Source organism: Lepus europaeus, chromosome 7 (genome assembly GCF_033115175.1).
Source record: "Lepus europaeus isolate LE1 chromosome 7, mLepTim1.pri, whole genome shotgun sequence".
Taxonomy (NCBI): domain Eukaryota; kingdom Metazoa; phylum Chordata; class Mammalia; order Lagomorpha; family Leporidae; genus Lepus; species Lepus europaeus.
The window spans coordinates 55,060,198-55,083,253 of NC_084833.1; the positions used below are offsets into that span (position 1 = coordinate 55,060,198).

The 23,056-nt window shown below is 39.9% G+C and overlaps 1 protein-coding gene across 4 annotated transcripts in view; it reads left to right on the forward strand.

Annotated features, from left to right (window-relative positions):
- The window catches only part of SBF2 (SET binding factor 2), a 544,097-nt gene that overhangs the window by 226,174 nt on the left and 294,867 nt on the right, over window positions 1-23,056 (forward strand). For 3 of the 4 annotated variants that reach the window (XM_062196513.1, XM_062196514.1, XM_062196515.1), the window contains one exon: window positions 22,387-22,506. The exons of the other annotated variant lie outside the window; for it this stretch is intronic. In XM_062196513.1, the coding sequence (XP_062052497.1) occupies window positions 22,387-22,506 (120 nt within the window). The remainder of the gene's footprint in view (window positions 1-22,386; window positions 22,507-23,056) is intronic. 4 annotated transcript variants of the gene reach the window in all.

Below are 23,056 nucleotides of genomic sequence, written 5' to 3' on the forward strand. Positions count from 1 at the left end.
AACAAAACTGAAGGCTTTTGATTGTAAAATCAAACTAGTCAATATTTGATTTGACATATTTAATGACTGTCAGACCAGTACAGCCTCTTGCTTCTATTTGAAATGAAGAGGTTATGTTGTCAGGGTTGGCTCTGTGGCATAGTAGCTTAAAACTCTGCCTCCCATATAGGCAGCTGTTCAAGTCCCGGCTGCTCCATTTCTGTTCCAGCTCATTGCTAATGTCCTGTGAAAGCAGTAGATGATCCAGGGGCTTAGGCCACTGCACCTATGTCAGAGACACAAGAAGCTCTTGGCTTCAGAGCATCCCAGCTCTGGCCTTTGCAGACATTTGGAAAGTGAACCAGTGGATGGAAGACCTTTCTCTGTGTCTTTCCCTCTGTCTGTAACTCTACCTCTGAAATAAATAAATCTTAAAAAAAAAAATTTAAAAAGAGGTTATGTTGTCAGTGAAGACAGAAAGTGAATATACCAATGGTCTCCTCTGCTCTGGATAGTGTTTAATGCCAACAAATAGTGGATCCAATTCCCCTTCTGGTCAGTTCAGTGTGAATAAGTTAGAGTTCTATAGCCCAAGTGTGCGGTGACTGTTCCTCGCCACCGCCGGAGAATTAGGCAGGCTGCTTGCAGCTTGCCTTGACCTAGGAGGGGAAGTGCGCCACCCGCCCCTCAGCCTTCCCCAAACCCGGGGGACAATCAGGCGTGGTGTGGAGCCCAGTCGAAGCAGGGTCTCACTTTATTGTAAAAGGGAGGTGTATATATAGCTGAGGTACAGAGTGGATGGTACAGAGCGGATGAGCGGATGCGGGCAAGGGGTGGGGTGTTGTGATGCAGAAGGTCTTAGCAACTCCTATTACACCACCTTAATGATCCTTAGGCAGAAGCGCCCTGGGGCTGCGGTGTTTCCTACCAGGGATTTGAAACTTAAAGACAGGTTTTCAAATTCGAGGCAGGCTCAGGAAGTTCCTCTAGGCCTCTCCAGATACAGAGTCCCCCACACAAGTGCTAAATAATTTTTAGGTAACCTTTTTATTGATCTTTAGAATCCAAGTTAAAGTGGAAAATGTAATAGTTATGTTATTTCCATATTCATGACAATACTTCTTCACAAGTTCCTAGAATTGTCTAAGGAAATTCTCTGTGATTAAATTGGATTCTCCCTCCTCACTTCTTACTACCTATGCCTTTCTTTCCTAGATAAATTGACAGAAAGTCAGCATCTTAAGGCATAATGGCAGATGGATCTGCAAATTCTTGGATATTTTTAAAACATTTTATTTAGAAATAATTTCAAACTTACCAAAAAGTTATAAGGATAGTGTCAGTATCTATATATCCTTTACTCACATGAACCTTGTTGTCATTCTGCTCAATGGATTTATTATGTAAGGTCTCTCTTTCCCTTTCCTCCTTGCCTTGCCCTTGCCCTTGCCCTTTACCTTTACCTTAACCTTATTTCATCTCCTTCTTCTTTCTCCTTCCCTCTCTTATAAACAAAAGTGTGCATACACAGTTTTTTTGAACCATTTGAGAGAAAGCTACATGTTTTGTCTTCCTTGACGCTAAATTGTTTAGTTACATTTCAAAGAACATAAAAAACACATATATGATACAGTTATCAACCTTTGAAAATTTAGCATTCATTGAATATTTTACTATCTATATTTCAGTTTGTCATTTGACTTAATATGTAATAGCCTTTGTAGCCACCTGTGCCTTTTCTTTCTTCCAGTGTAGAATCCAGTATACAATATATACTGCATTTACAGTTCATTTATCTTTTGGCTTTTTTTATTTGTAATACTCAAACTTTCTTTGTCTTATGACATTAATATTTTTAATAGTGTACCTACCACCATTTTTAATAGAATGTTTCTTATTTTGTATTTTCTGGTGTTTCCTGTCTTCATATTCAGATTGAACTTCAATTGAAATATTCTTTAACTGTGTTTCTTGTAAGGGTGTCCTTCTGAGAGTATACTTGTAGAAGTACAGGCTGTTTCTCTGCCCCTCAGTAATGCTAATAATTTTGGTAACCTTGTCAGTCATGAGATTTCTCTTCTATGTAGTTACTGTTTTATTCCTGTGCAACTAATAAACAGTCTGTAGGAGAACCTTTTAAAACTCTGGACATATTCTACTGCTCATCAGTCATTCTCCCTTAGATTTAGCATGTACTGATGATTTTTATGCCAATTTTTATTATCATAGGTACAAAGTCATTATTTTCCAACACCATATTCTCTCTATCTACCTTTACCAGTCAGCAGTTGGCACTTATAAACATGAGTTTTCTCCTGTTTTCTGCCTGATCTGAGACATGGACTCATGGATTCCAGTCCCTGTCCCTCCCCCTACCTTCATAGCATAAAATTTAATTATTTTCATTTTTAAAATATTTATTTATTTGAAAGAGTTGCAGAGGGAGAAAGAGAGATCCTCCATCAACTGGTTCACTCCCCAAATGGCCACAATGGCCAGGGCTGGACCAGGCTGAAGCCAGGAGCCTAGAACTCCAACCGAGTCTTGTACATGGTGACAGGGACCCAAGGACTTGGGCCATCATCTGATGCTTTCTCAAGCACATTAACAGGGAACTGGATTGGAAGTGGAGCAACCAGGACTTGAACTACTGCCCATATGAGATGCCAGTTGTGCAGACAGTCACTTAACCTACTATGCCACAGTGCTTGCCCTTTCATTGTTTTCATTATTTTAATTCAAAAAATGTGCTGTATTTGACCTGGGTCACCTCCCAGGCTTGTATTCCTTCTTTGACAGGGCTCCTTTTCTGACCCAACAAATAGATATAGGCTTATCTTATGCCTTCTGTTCCTCAACCTTGGAGTCAGCCATTTCTTCAAGGATCCTTGTCTCCTTTGAGTAGAGAATAATATTAGAAGCCAAGATCTGTTTTTTTTTTTTTAAATATTTATTTATTTATTTGAAAGGCAGAGTTTTATGGAGAGAGAGGAAGAGGAAGAGAGAGAGAGAGAGAGAGAGAGAGAGAGGTCTTCCATCCACTGGTTCACTCCCCAGTTGACCACAACAGCCAGAGCTGTGCCAGTCCAAAGACAGGAGCCTGGAGCTTCTCCCAAGTCTCCCGCATGGGTACAGGGGCCCAAGGACTTGGGCCATCTTCCACTGCTTTCCCAGGCCAAAGCAGAAAGCTGGATCAGAAGTGGTGCAGCCAGGACTTGAACTGGCGCCCATATGGGATGCCAGCACTGCGGGTAGCTGCTTTACCTGCTACTCCACAGTACTGGCCCCATAGGTCTGGGTTCTTGTGTATTGGTTTAGTATCCCTTATCTGAAAAGAAGCTTGGGACCAGAAATATTTCACATACCATAGGTTTTTAGTTTTTGGAATAATTTTCTTGAGCTTTACTAGTTAAACATTCCTAATCTGATCTCTAACCCAAACATCTGAAATGCTCAAATATGAATTTTTTTCTTTTGAAAATTTTTAAGTGTCATGTTGGCACTCTGAAAGTTTCAGTTCAGGGCACTTTGGATTTTGAGTTTTAAGATTAGGATTGCTTAACCTATATTTCAAAAATCATTGTTTTTAAATTTTTTTTTTAATTCAAATATTTTACCACTTGCCATCTTAAGTGGGCCAAAAAAAATTTGTTAGTTTTTACAGTCAACACCAAAAGTTTAGAGTATACTTTGTATAAGTTATTCAAAGATTCTGAAAATGTAAGTAAATTGTAAGGGTCCTGGCTTCTCTATCATTGTATGTGAGCATTAGCCAGAGTTAGACTGCTTTTCTGTGCTGAAAGCAGCATGTTAACATCCTTTGGATTTGGTCCAAAAGATGGTACAAACAATGAAATAGAATTTGGAAAAAATAAACAAACTCAGAAGACGTTCCTTTCTGAGTTGTTAGTAAGGTTGTTCTCATTGTTGGCACGAACTTTTTATCTGTGTCCTTTTTTAAAAATGTGTTTTTCTTTTATTTTTGGATCAGATTATCACTTCAAAATAGATCTTTTAATTCTCATTTGGTGTGAATTACTTCATAGCAAATATTCTATGAAACATTTTTGGGAAGCCTCAGAGGACGAACTTAGGGACGTGCACCATCCAAAGTATAATTGTGCAACTTTAAAACTGTTGGCTCTGTTATCTTGCCAAGATACAGTAACTCTGTCAGTAATCATAAGCAAACCTTTGGCATTGAACTTTTGATAACATGTTTCTAAAATTATTCAACTAAGCCATGTGGACCTAAAGTTTTTAAAAGAAATTGGTAAAATATGATAGATTTGATAGTTGTTTTTATGGCTTGTCTAAAAATGTATGAAAGACCTAGCTAAGATTTTTAATTTTGTACCTTTTTAAAGTTCTTTAATATGTTTTATACCTATTTCTGAACCAGTGGTAATTTTGAAGTTCTCAGTGAATGAGGGAAGTTTTGCCAAAAAAATGAGGAATAAAGAAGGAACGACATAGAAGGCATTAAATAAGTATCTACAAGTCAGCAGACATAAAGTACTCTGGAAGGCAGAACCAAAACTGAAGTACAGAAACATTCCAAAGTACCACATGCCTAGTTACTGGTCACTGAAATACATGATAATTGAAAACTAGGCATAAGGAATAATTGTTAGATATTTTTTTAAAAAGGATTTATTATTTGAGAGGCAGAGTATCAGAGAGAAAGGGAAAGACAGAAACCTTCCATCTGCTTTGTCACTCCCCAAAAGGCTGTAGTAGCTGTGATGTAGGCCAGGCAGAAACCAGGAGCCAGGAACTCCCATCAGACCTCTCAGGTGGGCAGCATGGGCCTAAGCACTTGGGTTGTTTTCTGCTCCTTTCCCAGGTGTACTAACAGGGAGCTGGATTGGAAGTGAAGCAACCAGGACTGGAACCAGTGCTCATAAGGGAAGCCAGCATCACAAGTAGTGGCTTAACCCGCTGTACCACTACGTTGGTCCCCAAGTGATAAGACTCAGTGGACACATGAAAAATAAGAGCTAAGAGTAGAATAGGCAAAAGTAAAAGGGCAACCCAGGCTGACAGCTCATAGCAAGAAAAACTGGTTTTAGAACTCATGATAAAAAGAAGTCTTTTTGTGTTCTGAGAACTTTGCTAAAGTTTTATATTTCTGACCAAATACTAAAATATATACTGTAAAACTGCAAAAATTGTATCAGTGTGTTACCAATTATGGAAACAGAAAAGAGAGTCTAAAAGCAGGCCCTAGTATATATAGATCAGTTTCCCACAATGGAAGCATTACCTAGCAATAGAATATGTACCTTTCCTTTTTTAAAAATTTTATTTAAGGTATACAAATTTCATCTATTTAATATATACAGATATAGGAACATAGTGATACTTCCCACCCTACCCTTCCTCACACCCACGCACCAACTCTTTTTCTTCTTCCCTCTCCTGTTCTCACTCTTAATTTTTACAGAGGGGCTGGCGCTGCAGCATAGTGGGTAAAGCCACCGCCTGCAGTGCCAGCATCCTATATGGGTGCTGGTTTGATCCCAGCTGCTCCACTTCTGATCCAGCTCATTGCTGAGGCCTGGGAGAGCAGTGGAAGTTGGGCCCCTGCAAGAAAGCTGGAAGAAGCTCCTGGTTCCTGGCTTCAAATCAGCATAGCTCTGGCTGTTACAGCCAATTAGGGAGTGAACCAGCGGATGGAAGACCTCTCTCTTTCTCTCTCTGCCTCTCCTTTTCTCTCTATGTAACTCTGACTTTCAAATAAGTAAAAATAAATCTGTTAAAAATTTTTTTTACAGAGATCTATTTTCAGTTTACTTAATAATTGAAATACCAGGCACTCTGTAATTGGGTACATATACATTTATTATAGTCACATCTTCCTGTTGAATTGATCCTTTATTTTATTTTATTTTATTTTTTTGACAGGCAGGGTTAGAGAGACAGAGAGAAAGGTCATCCTTCCTTTGGTTCACCCCTCAAATGGCCACCACGGCCAGCGCTCTGCGCCAGTCCAAAGCCAGGGGCCAGGTGCTTACTCCTGGTCTCCTATGCAGGTGCAGGGCCCAAGCACTTGGGCCATCCTCCACTGTCTTCCTGGGCCACAGCAGAGAGCTGGACTGGAAGAGGAGCAACCAGGACAGAACTGGCACCCCAAGTGGGACTAGAACCTGGGGTGCTGGTGCCGCAGGCAGAGGATTAGCCTAGTGAACTGCGGTGCTGGTCCCTTAATCAATACATAGATCCCTTCTTTGTCTCTTTTAACAGTTGTTGTGTTAAATCTATTTTGTCTGATATCAGGATGGCTACACTTATTCTTTTTTGTTCTCCATTAGCATAGAATATCTTTTTCTATCCTTTAACTTTTAGTCTGCATGTATCTTTGTGGTGAGGTATGTTTCTTCTAGGCAGCAAATAGATGGGTCTGTGTTTTAATCCATTCAGCCAGTGTTTGTCTTTTAACTGGAGAGTTGAGGCCATTTACATTCAACATAACTATTGATAAGTAAAAACTTGGCACTGCCATTTTTCCGTAAATATACCTATTGTTTATTGTAGATTTCCTTTTTACTTTTACAGGGAGATTTTCTGCATTCACATTTTTTCATAGTAATGACCATGCTTCTGTATTTGTGTGTGTAGCACATCCTTAAGCATATTTGTTAGGCTGGATGAGTGGTGACAAATTCTTTCAATTTCTATTTGTTATGGAAGGTCTTTATTTCACCTTCATTCATGAACAAGAGCTTTGCAGGGTGCAATATTCTGGTTTGACTGTTTTTTTCTTTTAAAACTTGGAAAATATATCACCATTCTACACCTAGCCTGTAGAGCTGCTGGTGAGAAGTAAGCTGTGAGTCTAATTAGGGATTCTCTGAAAGTAATCTGGCGTTTCTCTCATATACTTTTTAGAATCTTTTCTTTATGGTTTACTGTTGAAAGTTTGACTACAATGTGTTGTGAAGATTTTTTTTGGTCATGTCTATTAGAAGTTCTATGTGCTTCCTATTTACTTGGATATCTCTTTCATTCTCCAAATTGGGGAAGTTTCTGTAATTATTTCAGTGAAAATGCGTTTTAATTCATTCTCTTTTTCCACACCTTCAGGAAGTCTTAAGACCCAAATGTTGGGTCATTTGATAATATCTCATAGATCTCCAACACTTTTTTTATTTTTCTAATTTCTTCTCTTTTGTGGGGGGAGAGGTGTCTGACTCAGATATTTCCAAAGATTTGTCTTCTAGTTCAGGTATTCTTTCTTCTGCCTCACTAAGTCTGTTGTTAAGGCTTTCCACCATAGTTTTCATTTGATCCATTGAATTTTTAATTTTTGATATTTCTATCAAATCTCAATTTCATGAGAAAAATTTTCATTCATATCATGTATGGTTATCTTTAATTTGTGGATTTGCTTCCCATTGCTTCTCAGTAATCCTGTGTTTCAATCTTTTGAATTCCATTTCAGGCATTTCATTAATCTCTTCTTCTTAACATTCTAATATTGAAGTATTGTTGTGTTTCCTTGGGGGGAGGGGTCATGTTGTCTTTCTTATTCTTGTTTCTTGAATTTCTGTTTACTTAAGGCATTTTTTGGGAGATACTTTTTAGTTTTTCCCTCTGATGGCTTTTGTCTTTGAACTGTGCCTCTCTGGCTTAGTGGAATATCTGTACTTTCTTTTTTTTTATTTTGCTTTTCTTTTTGAGAGGCAGAGTGGACAGTGAGAGAGAGACAGAGAGAAAGGTCTTCATTTGCTGTTGGTTCACCCACCAATGGCCGCTGCGGCCGGCGCACCGCACTGATCCGAAGCCAGGAGCCAGGTGCTTCTCCTGGTCTCCCATGGGGTGCAGGGCCCAAGCACTTGGGCCATCCTCCACTGCCTTCCCGGGCCATAGCAGAGAGCTGGCCTGGAAGAGGGGCAACCGGGATAGAATGCGGCGCCCCAACCGGGACTAGAACCCGGTGTGCCGGCGCCGCAAGGCGGAGGATTAGCCTGTTAAGCCACGGCGCCTGCATCTGTACTTCCAATGAATACCCAGAGGTGTGTGCTGGGTATGTCCAGGGAGCTCTGATCAGTGCTCCATGGTGGGGCAAGTATCCAGGGTGACAGCAAAGTTGTGCTGGGTGACACCCAAGTTGGGTATGGTAGATCTCTTCTTGTTAAGAGAAGGGGAGGTGGCCGGCGCCGCCAGCACACCGGGTTCTAGTCCCAGTTGGATTGAGTCGCCAGATTCTGTCCAGGTTGCCCCTCTTCCAGTCCAGCTCTCTGCTGTGGCCCAGGAGTGCAGTGGAGGATGGCCCAAGTGCTTGGGCCCTGCACCCGCATGGGAGATCAGGAGAGGCACCTGGCTCCTGCCTTCGGATCAGCGCAACACGCTGGCTGTGGTGGCCATTGGAGGGTGAACCAACGGCAAAAGGAAGACCTTTCTCTCTGTCTCTCTCTCTCTCTCTCACTGTCCACTCTGCCTGTAAAAAAAAAAAAAAAAAAAAAAAAAAGGGGGGGAGGTATGATCAATTCTGTTGGTGTGATCATACCCTCACCTCCTCTCCTCCAAGATGATCAGTGTCCGTGTGTTAGCCCCCAGTGAGTGCAACACTCATCCGTGCCGCTTTATGAACTGTGCAGAGGATTTGTGCAGTCCTCATTGGAGCATGGATCTTGCTGCAATCATCCACCCCAGGCAACTAGGGCGCCCAAAGAGTGTGGAGCTGCACAGTGATTGCCTAGAGACCCAGCTACTCTCTCATGCACTCACAGAGTTCCCAGTCTCCGTCCAGAAGGCTTCCACAGTTACAGGGTACAGAGGATCCTCCCCACCCCACCAGCCGATCCACAGACAGGCAGACATTCCTAGAGCCAATGCCTGTGGGTGCTCCACCTAGACATCTTTGAGCCCAGAGCCGGTGGTATATTGGGAGGTTGGGGCTGCCTCACAGTCTTCCGTGGATGACCAGCCCATAGAGAGTCCTCCCAGCCAAACTCATAGTCAGTGGGGAATGTGGATTTTCCCTCTGATAGAATCTCACGCACATATACATGCACCACTGGCCTAATGTTGCCTTCTCCCTGCCAGTAGCACCGGATTTCTTGCTGCCAGCCCTGATGAGAAGGTGGCATTGTGTCTCAGCAAGTTGCTTACTGTAGGCACAAGGGCTTCTGCAGCTGCTGCTTATGCTCATAATGGTGCCCATCCTCTCTCAGCTGGATGCCGGGTGCCATTGTTGGAGGCCATAGGGTGAGAGAAACTCCCCACGTTTTTTTTCTAACTGGGTCAGGAGGTTCCCTCTCCCGCCTAGGGCTCCAGGCTGGACTCACACTACTCTATCCCTTTGGCTGTATCACCAGTGGCACGGATTGCTGCAATGTGATCTCACCCCAGTCTCCAAAGCTGGCACTTTCTGCAGTTCTCAGCTGCCAGAGTCATGTGTTGTGTCCGTGTTCATGCCGCATGTCCACAGCTTGCACGCAGATTCACTGTGCTCCTCTTCCTTCCGTAGAATTTCCACTGCAGTTTTCTCTCCTACTCTCCCCTGAGAATGTACTTCCTACACTTTTAAAATTATTATTATTTATCCCTACCCTGGTGCAGTACTCTGTTTCCTATTCTGCCATCTTGGAATCCCCAGTTTTAATAATCTGGAATATGTATATTTCAACAAATATTTAAGCAGTTGATGAGTTATTTTAGAAGACAAGGTAAATTTTAATGTATATCATACTTAATTCCAGATGACTAAGGAATTACTTAGAAAAACACTAACAAAAGTGGATTTCTAAACTGATCTATAGATGGAAAAATTTGAAGCAAGTCATATATAAAAACGTTTGATAATTTTATCTGTAATTTTAGTACTGTTTAGTAATGTTAGTACTATTTTATTCAAACACATGAGAGATCATTACATTCAAATATAGTTTTAAAAAGTATGAACATCTTATCAACAATTTGACTTCCCAAATGTTATCTCTTCACCAACTTCTTCAAACATATATGATTATACATATAATATCACATATAATATTGTAAGATAATGGAAAAAGAACTAGCTTAATAGTTGGAAGACTTGGGGCCGGCGCCGCGGCTCACTAGGCTAATCCTCCGCCTTGTGGCGCTGGCACACCGGGTTCTAGTCCCAGTCGGGGCACCGGATTCTGCCCCGGTTGCCCCTCTTCCAGGCCAGCTCTCTGCTGTGGCCAGGGAGTGCAGTGGAGGATGGCCCAAGTGCTTGGGCCCTGCACCCCATGGGAGAGCAGGAGAAGCACCTGGCTCCTGGCTTCGGATCAGTGCGGTGCGCCGGCTGCAGCATGCCAGCCGCGGCGGCCATTGGAGGGTGAACCAATGGCAAAAAGGAAGACCTTTCTCTCTCTCTCTCACTGTCCACTCTGCCTGTCAAAAAATAAAAAGAAAAAAGAAAAAATAGTTGGAAGACTTGGTTTGTGTTCGCATTTATGCCTTATTAGATAGCTCTATGACCTTGGCAATTCATTTTATCTCTCTGAACATGAAATTGCTGATTTGTAAAATGAACTAGGTAGATACATTTAAGATATCTTCTATTATATTACTTTTATCATTGTGATGTTAATTTAATCTCATTTTTAAGGTATATTTTAATGTATTATAATGTTCAAAGTAAATTTATTTAATAAATATCCACAGGATATTCTTCCAGGTCATCTTCTGAATAAAGTATACTTTTAAAAATTTATTTGTTGATGAGGCAGAGAAAGAGCTCTCCTATACTCTGGTTCACTCCCCAGATGTCTGCAACAGCCCCTAGCTGAGGCTATAGCCAGGAGCCAGAAATGTAATCCAGATCTACCAACTGGGAGGCATGAACCCATTTATGGGCCGTCACTGCTGCCTCCGAGGCTGTGCACGAGCAGGAAGCTGGGTCAAGAACAAAGTTGGGCATCTGGGATAGGAACATATTAACCACTAAGTCAAACACCCATCCTAGGCATACTTTAGGTGAATATGCTTTGAGGATTTTATTGCGTGAGTTTTTTTCATTAGCAGGTGTCTACTTCTTTATCGAATATCTAAATATGCCAAGTTAAATGATTATTCAAAGTTTCAACATGTACAAAGGTACTTCAGAATGTTCTTGGAAAAATGTAATTAAAAAATGTTTGTTTTGGTGTAGAATTTTGAAATTCATATGTAGTTCTTTTTATAAAATGCAGTTTTCATGAACTTTTTGAATCCTTCTGATATGCATATATTTCACAATATTTTGTAGTAATTCACAAAATAATAATCTTGAATTTATAAGAACCTGATCAGGAGGTGTTTAACCTTGTTAGAAAGAAAACAAATGTGCCCGCGCCGCAGCTCACTAGGTTAATCCTCCACCTGCGGCGCTGGCACCCCGGGTTCTAGTCTCTATATCACGGTTCTGTTCCGGTTGCTCCTCTTCAGTCCAGCTCTCTGCTGTGGCCTGGGAAGGCAGTGGAGGATGGCCCAGTGCTTGGGCCCTGCACCCGCATGGGAGACCAGGAGGAAGCACCTGACTCTTGGCTTCAGATCGGTGCAGTGCGCCAGCCGTAGCGGCCATTTGGGGGGTGAACCAACGGAAGGAAGACCTTTCTCTCTCTCTCTCTCTCTCTCTCTCTCTCTCTCTCACTGTCTAACTCTGCCTGTCCAAAAAAAAAAAAAAAAAGAAAAAGAAAAAAAAGAAAACAAAACAAAACAAATGTGAAGTTGATCTGATATTTTCCTACCTCACTCAGAAGTTTTTACTCATATTTCTTTTCTTCAAGAGATAAGGATAGTTTAATATAGTCCTTATAATTTGGCAATAATTATTCTTAATAATTTTATAAGGTAAACTAAAGAGTTCCTGAATATTATTTAATGATTGAAACATGAACTAATTATGTTTGGGGGATAATGAGCAGGAACATTTCTTGGCTCCCTTGACCATATTCCCCAGTGATGTTTAATTCTGATTTATTCATTGGATATTAATTGGAGCGTAAAAGAAGTTTTTAAAAAAGAATACAGGGCTGGTGCCATGGCTCAACAGGCTAATCCTCCGCCTAGCGGCGCCGGCACACCGGGTTCTAGTCCCGGTCGGGGCACTGGATTCTGTCCCGGTTGCCCCTCTTCCAGGCCAGCTCTCTGCTATGGCCCGGAAGTGCAGTGGAGGATGGCCCAAGTGCTTGGGCCCTGCACTCCTTGGGAGACCAGGAGAAGCACCTGGCTCCTGGCTTCAGATCAGTGCCGTGCACCAGCCACAGCACGCTGGCCACGGCAGCCGTTGGAGGGTGAACCAACGGCAAAAGGAAGACCTTTCTCTCTGTCTCTCTCTCTCACTGTCCACTCTGCCTGTCAAAAAAAAGAAAAAGAAAAAGAATACAGTGGGGCCAGTGTTAAGGCATTGCTATGTTAAGCTGACCCCTGTAATGCAGCATCCCACCTGGTTCAAGTCTTGGCTGCTCTACTTCCGATTCAGCTCCCTGCTAAATTTGCCTGGGAAAACAACTGAAGATGTTCCAAGTGCTTGGACCTTACACCCACATGAGATACCCAGAAAAGCTCCTGGCTTCGGCTTGGGCCTGTCCTGGCCGTTGTGGCCATTTGGAGAGTGAACCAGCAGATGAAAGATTCTTTCTCCTTCTCTCCCCGCCCCTCCCTCTGTCCCTCTTTCTCCCCCTCTCTCCTCTCTCCTCTCTCCGTCTCTCCCCTCTCTCATTCTGCCTTTCAAATAAATTAATTAAAAGATTTAATAAAAAATTTTAAAATAAAATTTAATAAAAATTTTTATTAAATCTTTTTATTTATTTACTTATTTGAAAGTCAGAGTTACAGAGAGAGGTAGAGACAGAGAGAGAGAGCTCTTCCATCCACTGGTTCACTCCCCAATTGGCCGCAATGGCCGGAGCTGCGCTGATCCAAAGCCAGGAGCCAGGAACTTCCTCCGGGTACCCCACGTGGGTGCAGGAGCCCAAGCACTTGGGCCATCTTCTACTGCTTTCCCAGGCCATAGCAGAGAGCTGAGTCGGAAGAGGAGCAACCAGGACCAGAACCAGCGCTATATGGGATGCTGACGCCCCAAGCCAAGGTGTCAACCCACGATACCAACTTCCATGGTATCAGAGTGTTTAAAAAAAAAAAAAGTATATAGTAAGAATTACTGAAATAAAAGATTCCAAAAATTTAAAATATTAACAAATTACCATTGTCAGATCTTTCTACTGTGAAAAAAAATCTGTTTCAAATAGATTAGTGTAATTATATGGATAGCAGGTTATATATCACAGTTCAGCCTAGTCACAGTACAAAGCATACTGTTTTTTTTTTCTGGGGTTGACCTTTTTGGGTACTTTGACTTTTGTTATTATTGGATTCTTCATTTTCAATATACTGTTACCTCTGACTGTTCTATTTATCTTTTAGTTCCCAGCTCACTGGTATGGACCTCACAAATTTCCCTTCTTAGACAATCAACTCCAAAATGTCACAATATTGTTTTGCACCAATTGATGTTGTTTCACCTGTGTTGCTCTTTGCACTTCAGCTAGATTATAAATTTCCTGACAGAAGGTCTGTACCCTATCCGGTGACACCAACTATGTGGCCAACCCTATGGTAAATGTTGAATAAATAAACACATGCTACTACATTACTATTTGCTTTTTTAAACTTTTATTATAAACATACAAATGTAGAAATTTTAGAATTAATTTTCAGTGTGTGTCTGTGTTTTATGTGATATATATTGACTATAATCACATGATAAAGACATTGAAGTATAACCTTCCAGGCCTTTATTTCTTCCATATTAAAAATATAAACAGGAGTTGGCACTGTGGTGTACGTGTAAAGCTGCCGCCTGCAATGCTGGCATCCCACATGGATGCCAGTCTGAGTCCAGGCTACTTCATTTCCAATCCAGCTCCTTGATAACATGCCTGGGAAAGCAGTGAAAAATGGCCCAAGTACTTGGGCCCCTGCACGCACATGGGAAACCCAGAAGAAGCTTCAGATTCCTGTCTCTGGATCACCCCAGCTCTGGCTGTTGTGGCCATTTGGAGAGTGAACCAGTGGGTGGAAGATCTCACTCTGTCTCTCCTTCCCTCTCTCTCCCTCTAACTCTGCCTTTCAAATAAATAAATAGATCTTATTTTAAGAAACATAAACATTTAATATAAATTTATATCATACAGGGTATATCAGTGTATATAGTACTTTTATGTATTGATATATTCACATCAATATATTTATTACCTTTAAATTGCTTTATAGTTATTATCTCTTAAAAAATTTGAAGGCAGAGTTACAGAGAGAAAGATCTTCTATCTATTGGTTCACTCTTCAAATGGCCACAATAGCTGGGGATGGGCCAGACTCAAGCCAGAAGCTCAGAACTCCATCTGGTTCTCTAATGTATGCTGCAGGGCCCCAAGCAATTAAGCATATTCCACAGCCTTCTCAAATTCATTAACAGGGAGCTGGATCAGAAGTGGAGCAGCCAGGGCTTCAGATGGTGCTCATATGGGCAGCTGGTGTCTCAGGCTATTGCTTAACTCGCTATACCACGACACTGGCCCCTGTAGTTATTATTTCTAAATAGAGTTTTGGCTTCTTCATATTTTGTATTTATATAATAGAAAAAAATTAATTTAAAGTAGAATGGAACTCACACTTTTTGAGCCTTTGCTATATGCAAGATGTATTGTATCTTGATTATTCTTTCTCCATCCTCTCCCTATAATGTTTCTTCATTAGTTTTCCTAATCCCAGTAAATGGCTTTACTGTCCATCTAGGTGTTCCAAAAAAAAACTCAAGTTATCACTTATTCTCCCCTTCTTTCATTCATATTGGACGTATCAGCAAATCCTGGCAGCTCTACTTCCAGTGTAAATCCTCATATAGCTGCTTCTCTGTCCAGCCTATGTATTTCTACTTTTGCCTTTTAGAAGCTGTTTGCCATTCAGCTTCAGACTGACATCTTTAAACCAGAATTGAGATCACTTTCTTTGCTTAAAACCCTTCATGAGATTACTATTGTATTTAGAATAAAAATCCAAATGCCTTACTTCAGACTGTTGGCCCTATATAATCTATAGTTGCCTCTGATTTCCTAGTTACTCAGACTTCATACGTTCTGATTGTTTTTCTGTTTCTTTCTCTCTCTCTCTTTTTTTTTTAAGACTTATCTTTTTGAAAGGCAGAACAACAGATCAAGATCTTTCATTTGCTGCTTCACTCTCCAAAGGGCCACAACAGCCAGGTCTGGGCCAGGCCCAAACAGGGAGCCAGGAACTCCAATCTGGTCTCCAACATGGGTGGCAGAGGCCCAAGCACTTGGACCATTATCCTCTGTTTTCCCAGGCACATTAACAGGGAGCTGGATCAAAAGTGGAGCAGTTGAAACTCAAAAGTGTTCCGATAAAGAATTCTGGAGTCACATGCATTGATTTAACCTGCTCACTGTTTTTCTGTTTTTCAAAATATGCTGAACTCCTTCCTCCTGTAGGTCCGTTGCATTTTCCTGTTTGTCTCGTCTAGAATGACTGACTAGCTGCATTTTTCAGATGCCAGTTTCATCATCACCTTCTGTAAGAGGCCCTTTCTGATTTCCCTGACTCTTCCCTTTTTTAAGATTGATTTATTTATTTGAAAGGCAGAGTTACAGAGAGAGGAGAGGGTAGGAAGACACACATAAAGAAAGAGACAGACAGACAGAGAGATCTTCCATCTGCTGGTTCAGTCTTCAAATGGCCATATTGGCCGGAGCTAGACTGATCCAAAGCCAGGAGTCAGGAATTTCTTCCAGGTCTCACATGTGGGTATAGGGATCTGCTTTCCCTGGTGCATTAGCAGGGAGCTGGATCGGAAGTAGAGCAGCTAGTACTGTGGCCCCTATATGGGATGTTAGTACCACAGGTAGTGGCTTTATCTGCTATGCCACAGTGCCAGCCCCTCCCTGACTCTTTAATACCCCCTCCCCCAGATATCCTTCATTTCTTCATCTTTAGGTTGTTGCTCCAGAATTTATTATTTGCTTAGAACTTGCAGTACAGTATTTTCTAATTCTGTCATTCCTCTGTGTTTATTAGCAGAAATTAACCTGTAGACTAGAATTTAAAGCAGAGACATTAAACCTGATTATATTCTCTTTTTTCAATTTTTTTAATTTAAGAGAAGTAGATTAGTATTCTAGTAGCCTTTAGTAGTGACCAGTTATAAAACTACTATTATGAACTATTGAATTTTTGTACATTTGATGATTTTCCGTCAACTGCACAGTTTTTTTACTCATTTTGATATTAGTTTTTGGACAGATGCTTTACTTTTTGACAAAATGAAATGAACAAGATTATTTTGTATATTTTCCAACCTAGGTATGGAATGTCATTTCTCTAAAGAATTCTGGTTTCCATTAATGGAAAATAGTTTAACAAATACTTGATGGTATAAATGAATTATTAATGTTGGTATGCTACTTAGCACAGTGCCTGGTATGTAGAACATATAAGTATCGGTTCTCATTTTCATTTATGTTCTCATATTAATTAGTCCAGAGCAATGATCTCAAAAATGTGGTCCCTGGACCAAAAGCCTCAGTATAAACTGGGAACTATGGTAGAAATATAAATTCTTGTACCTCAAACATATTGAAAGAGAAACTGCAGCTGAAACCAGAAATCTGTTTTACTAAGCCTTCCAGGTGATTTGGATACACATAAAAGTTGAGAATCTCTGTTCGAAAGTAGAAGTTCCTAATTTGTCTGGCTAGAGTGGAACACAGGTGTGCTGAGATAGTTCCTTAGTTGTGCAGTACCCCAGCACTTTGTCAGTTTACTAATCTTTTCAAATATTAAATATTCTTTATAAAATATGAGAATATCAGATATAAACTGGGATGATCCACTTATGAAATAATCTTGTTTTTCTAGTCTTCTAAGGATATAGAATACATATGTGTTTCAGCCAGCGCCGTGGCTCACTAGGCTAATCCTCCACCTGCAGTGCTGGCACTCTGGGTTCTAGTCCCGGTTGGGGCGCCGGTTCTGTCCTGGTTGCTCCTCTTCCAGTACAGCTCTCTGCTGTGGCCCGGGAAGGCAGTGGAGGATGTCCCAAGTGCTTGTGCCCTGCAACCACATGGGAGACCAGGAGGAAGCACCTGACTCTTGGCTTTGGATCGGTGCAGCACGCCAGTCATAGCGGCCATTTGGGGGGTGAACCAACGGAAGGAAGACCTTTCTCTCTGTCTGTCTCTCTCTCACTGTCTAACTCTGCCTGTCAAAAAAAAATACATATGTGTTTCAAACATTTATATCCTTTTATATCCATAATACCGTATGGTAAGCTGTTAGTACCCTTTATATTCTAGAAGAAAGAACTCATAAATAATAAGTTTAAGAAATGATGTGTATTATACCTGCTTCACTTGGAGTTTCCATGAACAATATTTATGTAGCAAAATTGGAGAAAATCTGCAGTAAAGAAACTTTTAAAACTTGGTTTAATTTATTGTTTCCAAAATTATTTGGTTAAGAGATCCTTTAGCTAAATAATGTCTATTAGATTCCAGAAGAAACTGCTTTGGAAAATACTGCCTTATGAGTATGATTTTTAAAAATAGTGTTTTGTGGGCTATATATCTATTTTAGTGATCTAAAATAGGAATCTTTCTTGAGTGAACATATACTAACCTTATAATTGAATTTGCCTTGCCTTCTGAACACTGTACAGCCCAGGAGCTATGCTAGTGAATGGGAAAACCTGCAGAACACACTCTTTGCTAGAGGTGAACTGAATTCTGAACCAAGGACTAATGGCTGATTTGTCTGAGGTTTATTTTTCTATATATTCATTATTTTTCAGATCAATACAGGGATAAATCAAGAGTTTTCATGTGGACCCGCTAATGTGATTAAAAGATTATTTGGCAAAAAAAAAAAAAAGAGAGAAAATTTTACAGGGGATATTTTAAACCTACAGAATTTTGCAACTGCTTAGACTTATTTATTTCCAGTTCTGAAAAGTTTTAAAGTCCTTAGATTGCTTCACTGAGGCAACTTGATATAATAGTATACTATAGAGGGTGGCGTAGTGGAGAAAGCCACTGCCTGCGACTCCAACCTCCCATATGGGCGCAGTTTTGATTCCCAGCTACTTCACTTCCGATCCATCTTCCTGTTACGGCCTGGGAAAGTAGTGAAGAACAGCCCACGTACTTAGGCCCCGGCACCCATGTAGGAGACCTGAAGAAACTGATGGCTCCTGGCTTTGGTCTATCCCAGCCCTGGCTATTATGGCCATCTGGGGAGTGAACCAGTAGATGGAGGACATTCTCATTCATTCATTCTCTCTCTCTCTAACTCTAACTCTAACTATCTAACTCTGGCTTTCAAATAAATCTGTTTTTAAAAGCACATTGTAAAGTCATATTTCTTTTTTTAACTTTTATTTAATAAATATAAATTTCCAAAGGATAGCTTTTGGATTACAGTGGCTTTTTACCCCCCCATAACTTCCCTCTCACCCGCAACCCTCCCATATCCCGCTCCCTCTCCCATTCCATTCACATCAAGATTCATTTTCAATTATCTTTACATACAGAAGATCAATTTAGTATATATTAAGTAAAGATTTCATCAGTTTGCACCCACACATAAACACAAAGTGTAAAGTACTTTTTGAGTACTAGTTATAGCATTAATTCACATTGTAAAAAAGCACACTGTAAAGTCATATTTCAAAAAGGAATTTGATATCTGAAAAATTTTTACTTGCAGAATTCTTTTCGTCTTACTTTTAAAACTGATTAAAGAAATATTGTGGGAATGTAATATTGTTGAAATAACAACATAGAGAAGAAGTTGGATGTAACAATTTTTGAGAGGTAGAATAGGACATAGCAGTTGCTTTGAATGAATATCTAGTGTTAGGATGCATCAAAGATGAAATGGAAGTATTTGAACAAAGTGATAGGTAGGATAAACTGCCTGGAGATTTTCCTTGACTGCAGCATGAAGTCATCAAAATCAACAATCAAGTACTTTTTTAGCATTTGTCTCAGGATATGTTTGAAGGGCAGTAGCACTTTCAGGGTAGATTTGTATGGGGGGCACTAATTTATCTCAAGTTATCAAAGCACCAAGGGCTGTCAGCTAAACATAATGGAATAACAAAGAAACTGGGAATCCCACAATTAGATATATCTCATAGTAATAATTGGTAAAGATATCTGTAAATAGGCAAGTTGTGGCTTGTGTTTATAATAGGAATAAGAGATAAGGTGACCTTGCAAGTCAATGTGAGATAACTCAGTTTAAAGTAAATTTGTATCTTTAATGGGACTTACTGAAAACAAGGGATAAACTGAGGTTAGAGGAAGCCTTATAAATATTATTTAACTATGTAAAATATTTGAAAATGTTTTATATTGTAAATACTAGGTTTCAAAGCATCATTGTGTTATCACTCATATTCATATGACTGTTTTGCATTTCCAATTAAGCTTCTCAATCTTTTTTCAGTGTGAAAATTTGTCATTATAAAACAAACACCAAATATAGCCAGTATCGTTATGTAATCACTACCCAAAAGATATTCTAGCAGCTGTATCAAGTGGACAGTATTCCCCTTATGTGATTAAGTTTTTTGAGAAAAATTCTATGAAAACCACCATATTACTATCTCCTGGAACAAGCAGTATTTTACCTAATAATATTTGGGTTTATTTGGGTTTTTTCTTTAATTATATATGGTATATTTTGCTTTTAAAGCAGGAATATGAATTTTTCTCTGAACTTGGGACATGATATTCTCATGGGGGAGTAATTGGAATTAATAATAACATTTTTTGATTTATGGCACATTCACAAATTAAAAATCAGCATCCATAATATAAAGCAACATAAATGAAATTATTTTTTACTTACTGATTTACATTATATTGCAACTATTTTCTTTCTTGTTATTAGTGGTTCCTTAACATCTTTAAGAAATAACCATTGTAGGCCGGTGCTGCATCTCAATAGGCTAATCCTCCGCCTGTGGTGCCGGCACACCGGGTTCTAGTCCCGGTTGGAGTGCCAGATTCTGTCCCTGTTGCCCCTCTTCCAGTCCAGCTCTCTGCTGTGGCCCGGGAAGGCAGTGGAGGATGGCCCAAGTCCTTGGGCCCTGCACCCTCATGGGAGAGCAGGAGAAACACCTGGCTCCTGGCTTTGGATCAGCGCGGTGTGCTGGCCGCAGCACACCTGCTGCAGTGGCCATTGGAGGGTGAACCAACGGCAAAGGAAGACCTTTCTCTCTGTCTCTCTGTCTCTCACTGTCCACTCTGACTGTCCAAAAAGAAGAAGAAATAACCATTGTAATCTATTTTGTATTTCTGTCAAAGTAGAATAATAGTCACTTATTTGAAGTTATAGTCAAGCTGCCTTCTAATGGTACTCTGGGGTATTTATCACAATCTCATAAAAATGTGGATAGCTTTATCTCTTCCAGGAATTTCAGTCATTCATTTGTCATTTTGAATTTGTTGTAATATATGAAGAATATGATTCATTAAGTGTGGAAATCTTTGGTAAATTCATAGTTACCACATTTTTGTTATTTCTAAGGATTCCAGAAACCAACCAACTTAATTTTAGTTTTTGCTTTGCAACAAATGAAAATCTTTCAAGAACATATGGACCTTATCATACATATAAAAAGTAAACAGATAGTTCCCTTTAGATATGTGCATTCCATGGACATCTGATACTTGGTTGAGTTGTACTGTATTAGAAACTAAATGGGCTGTAAGAAGTAGAAAATGTAGTTTTTGATCCTCATGAGGAGATTAGGGAAGAATTCCTTAGTGAAATACTCAGAAAGCCATTCTAAGAAAATTCATTTTGGGGTCCGGTGTTGTGGCATAGTAGGTTAAGTTGCTGTCTGCAACACTGACATCCCATAATGGGTACTGGTTTGAGTCCCAGCTGCTCCATTTCTGATTCATCTCCCCACTAATGCATCTGGGGAAACAGCGAAAGATGGCCCAAGAGCTTAGCACCTGCTCCTACATGGGAGACCTGGATGAAGCTCCTGGCTCCTGGCTTCAGCGTGTCCCAGCCTTAGCTGCTGCAACTGTTTGGAGAGTGGGCCAGCTGATGGAAGATCAACCTCTCTATCTGCCTCTCTCATTGTCTCTCTGTCTCTCTGTAACTTTGCCTTTCAAATAAATGAAATTTTTTTTTTAAAAATTCATTTCTGCATATATGTAGTAAACAAATAATAAGTTTCAGCTACGTGCCCAGCCCTTATTTTAAGGACTGAGAAATCACTCTGATTTCACTTCAGAAATCATGGCCTCTATGGAAAATGTTGTAGTGAGGACACAGACCAAAACCAAAATAAGTAAAATGGATAATTTCTTAGACAGTGGCAAGTGTCATGTAGCAAATGAAGCAGAGAAAGGGAAAAGGGAGCATTAGGGCACTGCAGTTTCAAGTACAGTGGTCAGCAAAGTCACATGAGAGCAGAAGATGCTGAGAGGAAGACCTAAAGCACAAGAGGGACTTAGTCCTTAGAATATCTGTGGATAGATGGTCCTTGGCACATCCGGGCAGAGAAACAACAGGCAAGTCCATAACCCACTGATTGATGCCCGAAGTATGTTTGAAGAGCAACAAGGAAGTAAAATGGCTCTAAAGAAGAATACAGGAAATGAAGGGTGGATTTTATAGCAGTAATTTAATAACTCAGTTGGTAGTTGATAGTGGCTCAAAGATTTATGATTTATGGTAGCGGTGGAGGTGGTAAGAAATCAGAATTTTCTCACAGCTGATTTCCCATTTAAGTATCATTTTTCATTGCTTTGATCACTAAAGTAATTTGAACATGCCTCATTCACCATTGATTAGTGGTACATCATTAGGAAAAGAAAAACTCAAATAAAATTGTGTGTATCTCAAACTTAAGGAGCATTTCAAAAATGAAATAAGCACTGCTTTATAATTTTTTAAAAATATCTATTTTATTTATTTGAAAGGCAAAGTGAGAGAGAGAGAAAGAGAAAGAGGTCAATCTTCAATCTACTGGTTTACTTCCCAAATGGCCTCAACTCTCAGGCCTGAGCCAGGCTGAAGCCAGGAGTCAGGAACTTCATCCGGGTCTCCCACATGGGTATCAGGGTCCTAATACTTGGGCCATCTTCCACTGTGATAGGAGCCATATCTGAAGCAAAGTAGCTGGAACTCAAACTGTGGTCTGATATAGGATGCCAGCAGTACAAGCAAGTAGCTTAAACTGTTGTGCCACATTGCTGGCCCCAATTGTTTTATAATTTCTTTACTTGATTTTTAAATTATATTTTGTTATTTTATTTAGGTTTTTTTGTAAGTTATATGAAGGGTATATGATATCTCTGTCTTGTAAGTTATGAACCTAGCAAATTCTGTTGATCACAGTGTGTCTTTTTCTAGGGAACAAAGAAGGAAGATACTGAAAGTGAAGAAGTGTCTGGTTTAATTCAGCCTGCAGAAGTATTTGCTCCCAAAAGCCTGGTGTTGGTGTCCAGATTAGATTATCCAGAGATTTTTAGGGTAAAGAATTCATAGTTGTCATTATTAATTTGTTATTTTGTAAATCTGTTTTGAGTGAACCATGGAGGAAAGTTCTTTGTAAACTATCATTAGATTGATTTAGAAATTCTCCAATAAAGTAAAATTAGCCTGAACAGGAGAAATGGCTTCATGGATGAAATGAATGCCTGGCTGAATGTATGGGACTTTTTAAATGAGTTAAAGTTCTAAAACACTAGTGTTTGTCTCTAAAAAGTTCCCATATTTATTGAGACCAAAATCTGTAAGTGCCAAAGAAATAATGTGATTACTTTGATCAGATTTAACATGCATTGGTAAATTAACAACCTCATATATGTTTACTCACTTTATGAGGAATCCTGCTGAAGTCAGTAGGGTGTGTGTTTGAGATTTCATACAATTCTGATCATGCTACTACCAGCATAGCTTTTAAATGTTTACTTCCAGATATCTTCCTTTTGTTGGTACTCATAATTTTCAAATGTAAGACAAAGTTTTTAGTTATTTATAAATATTTGCAGTGATACACAATTTTGGAAAATTTTTTCCT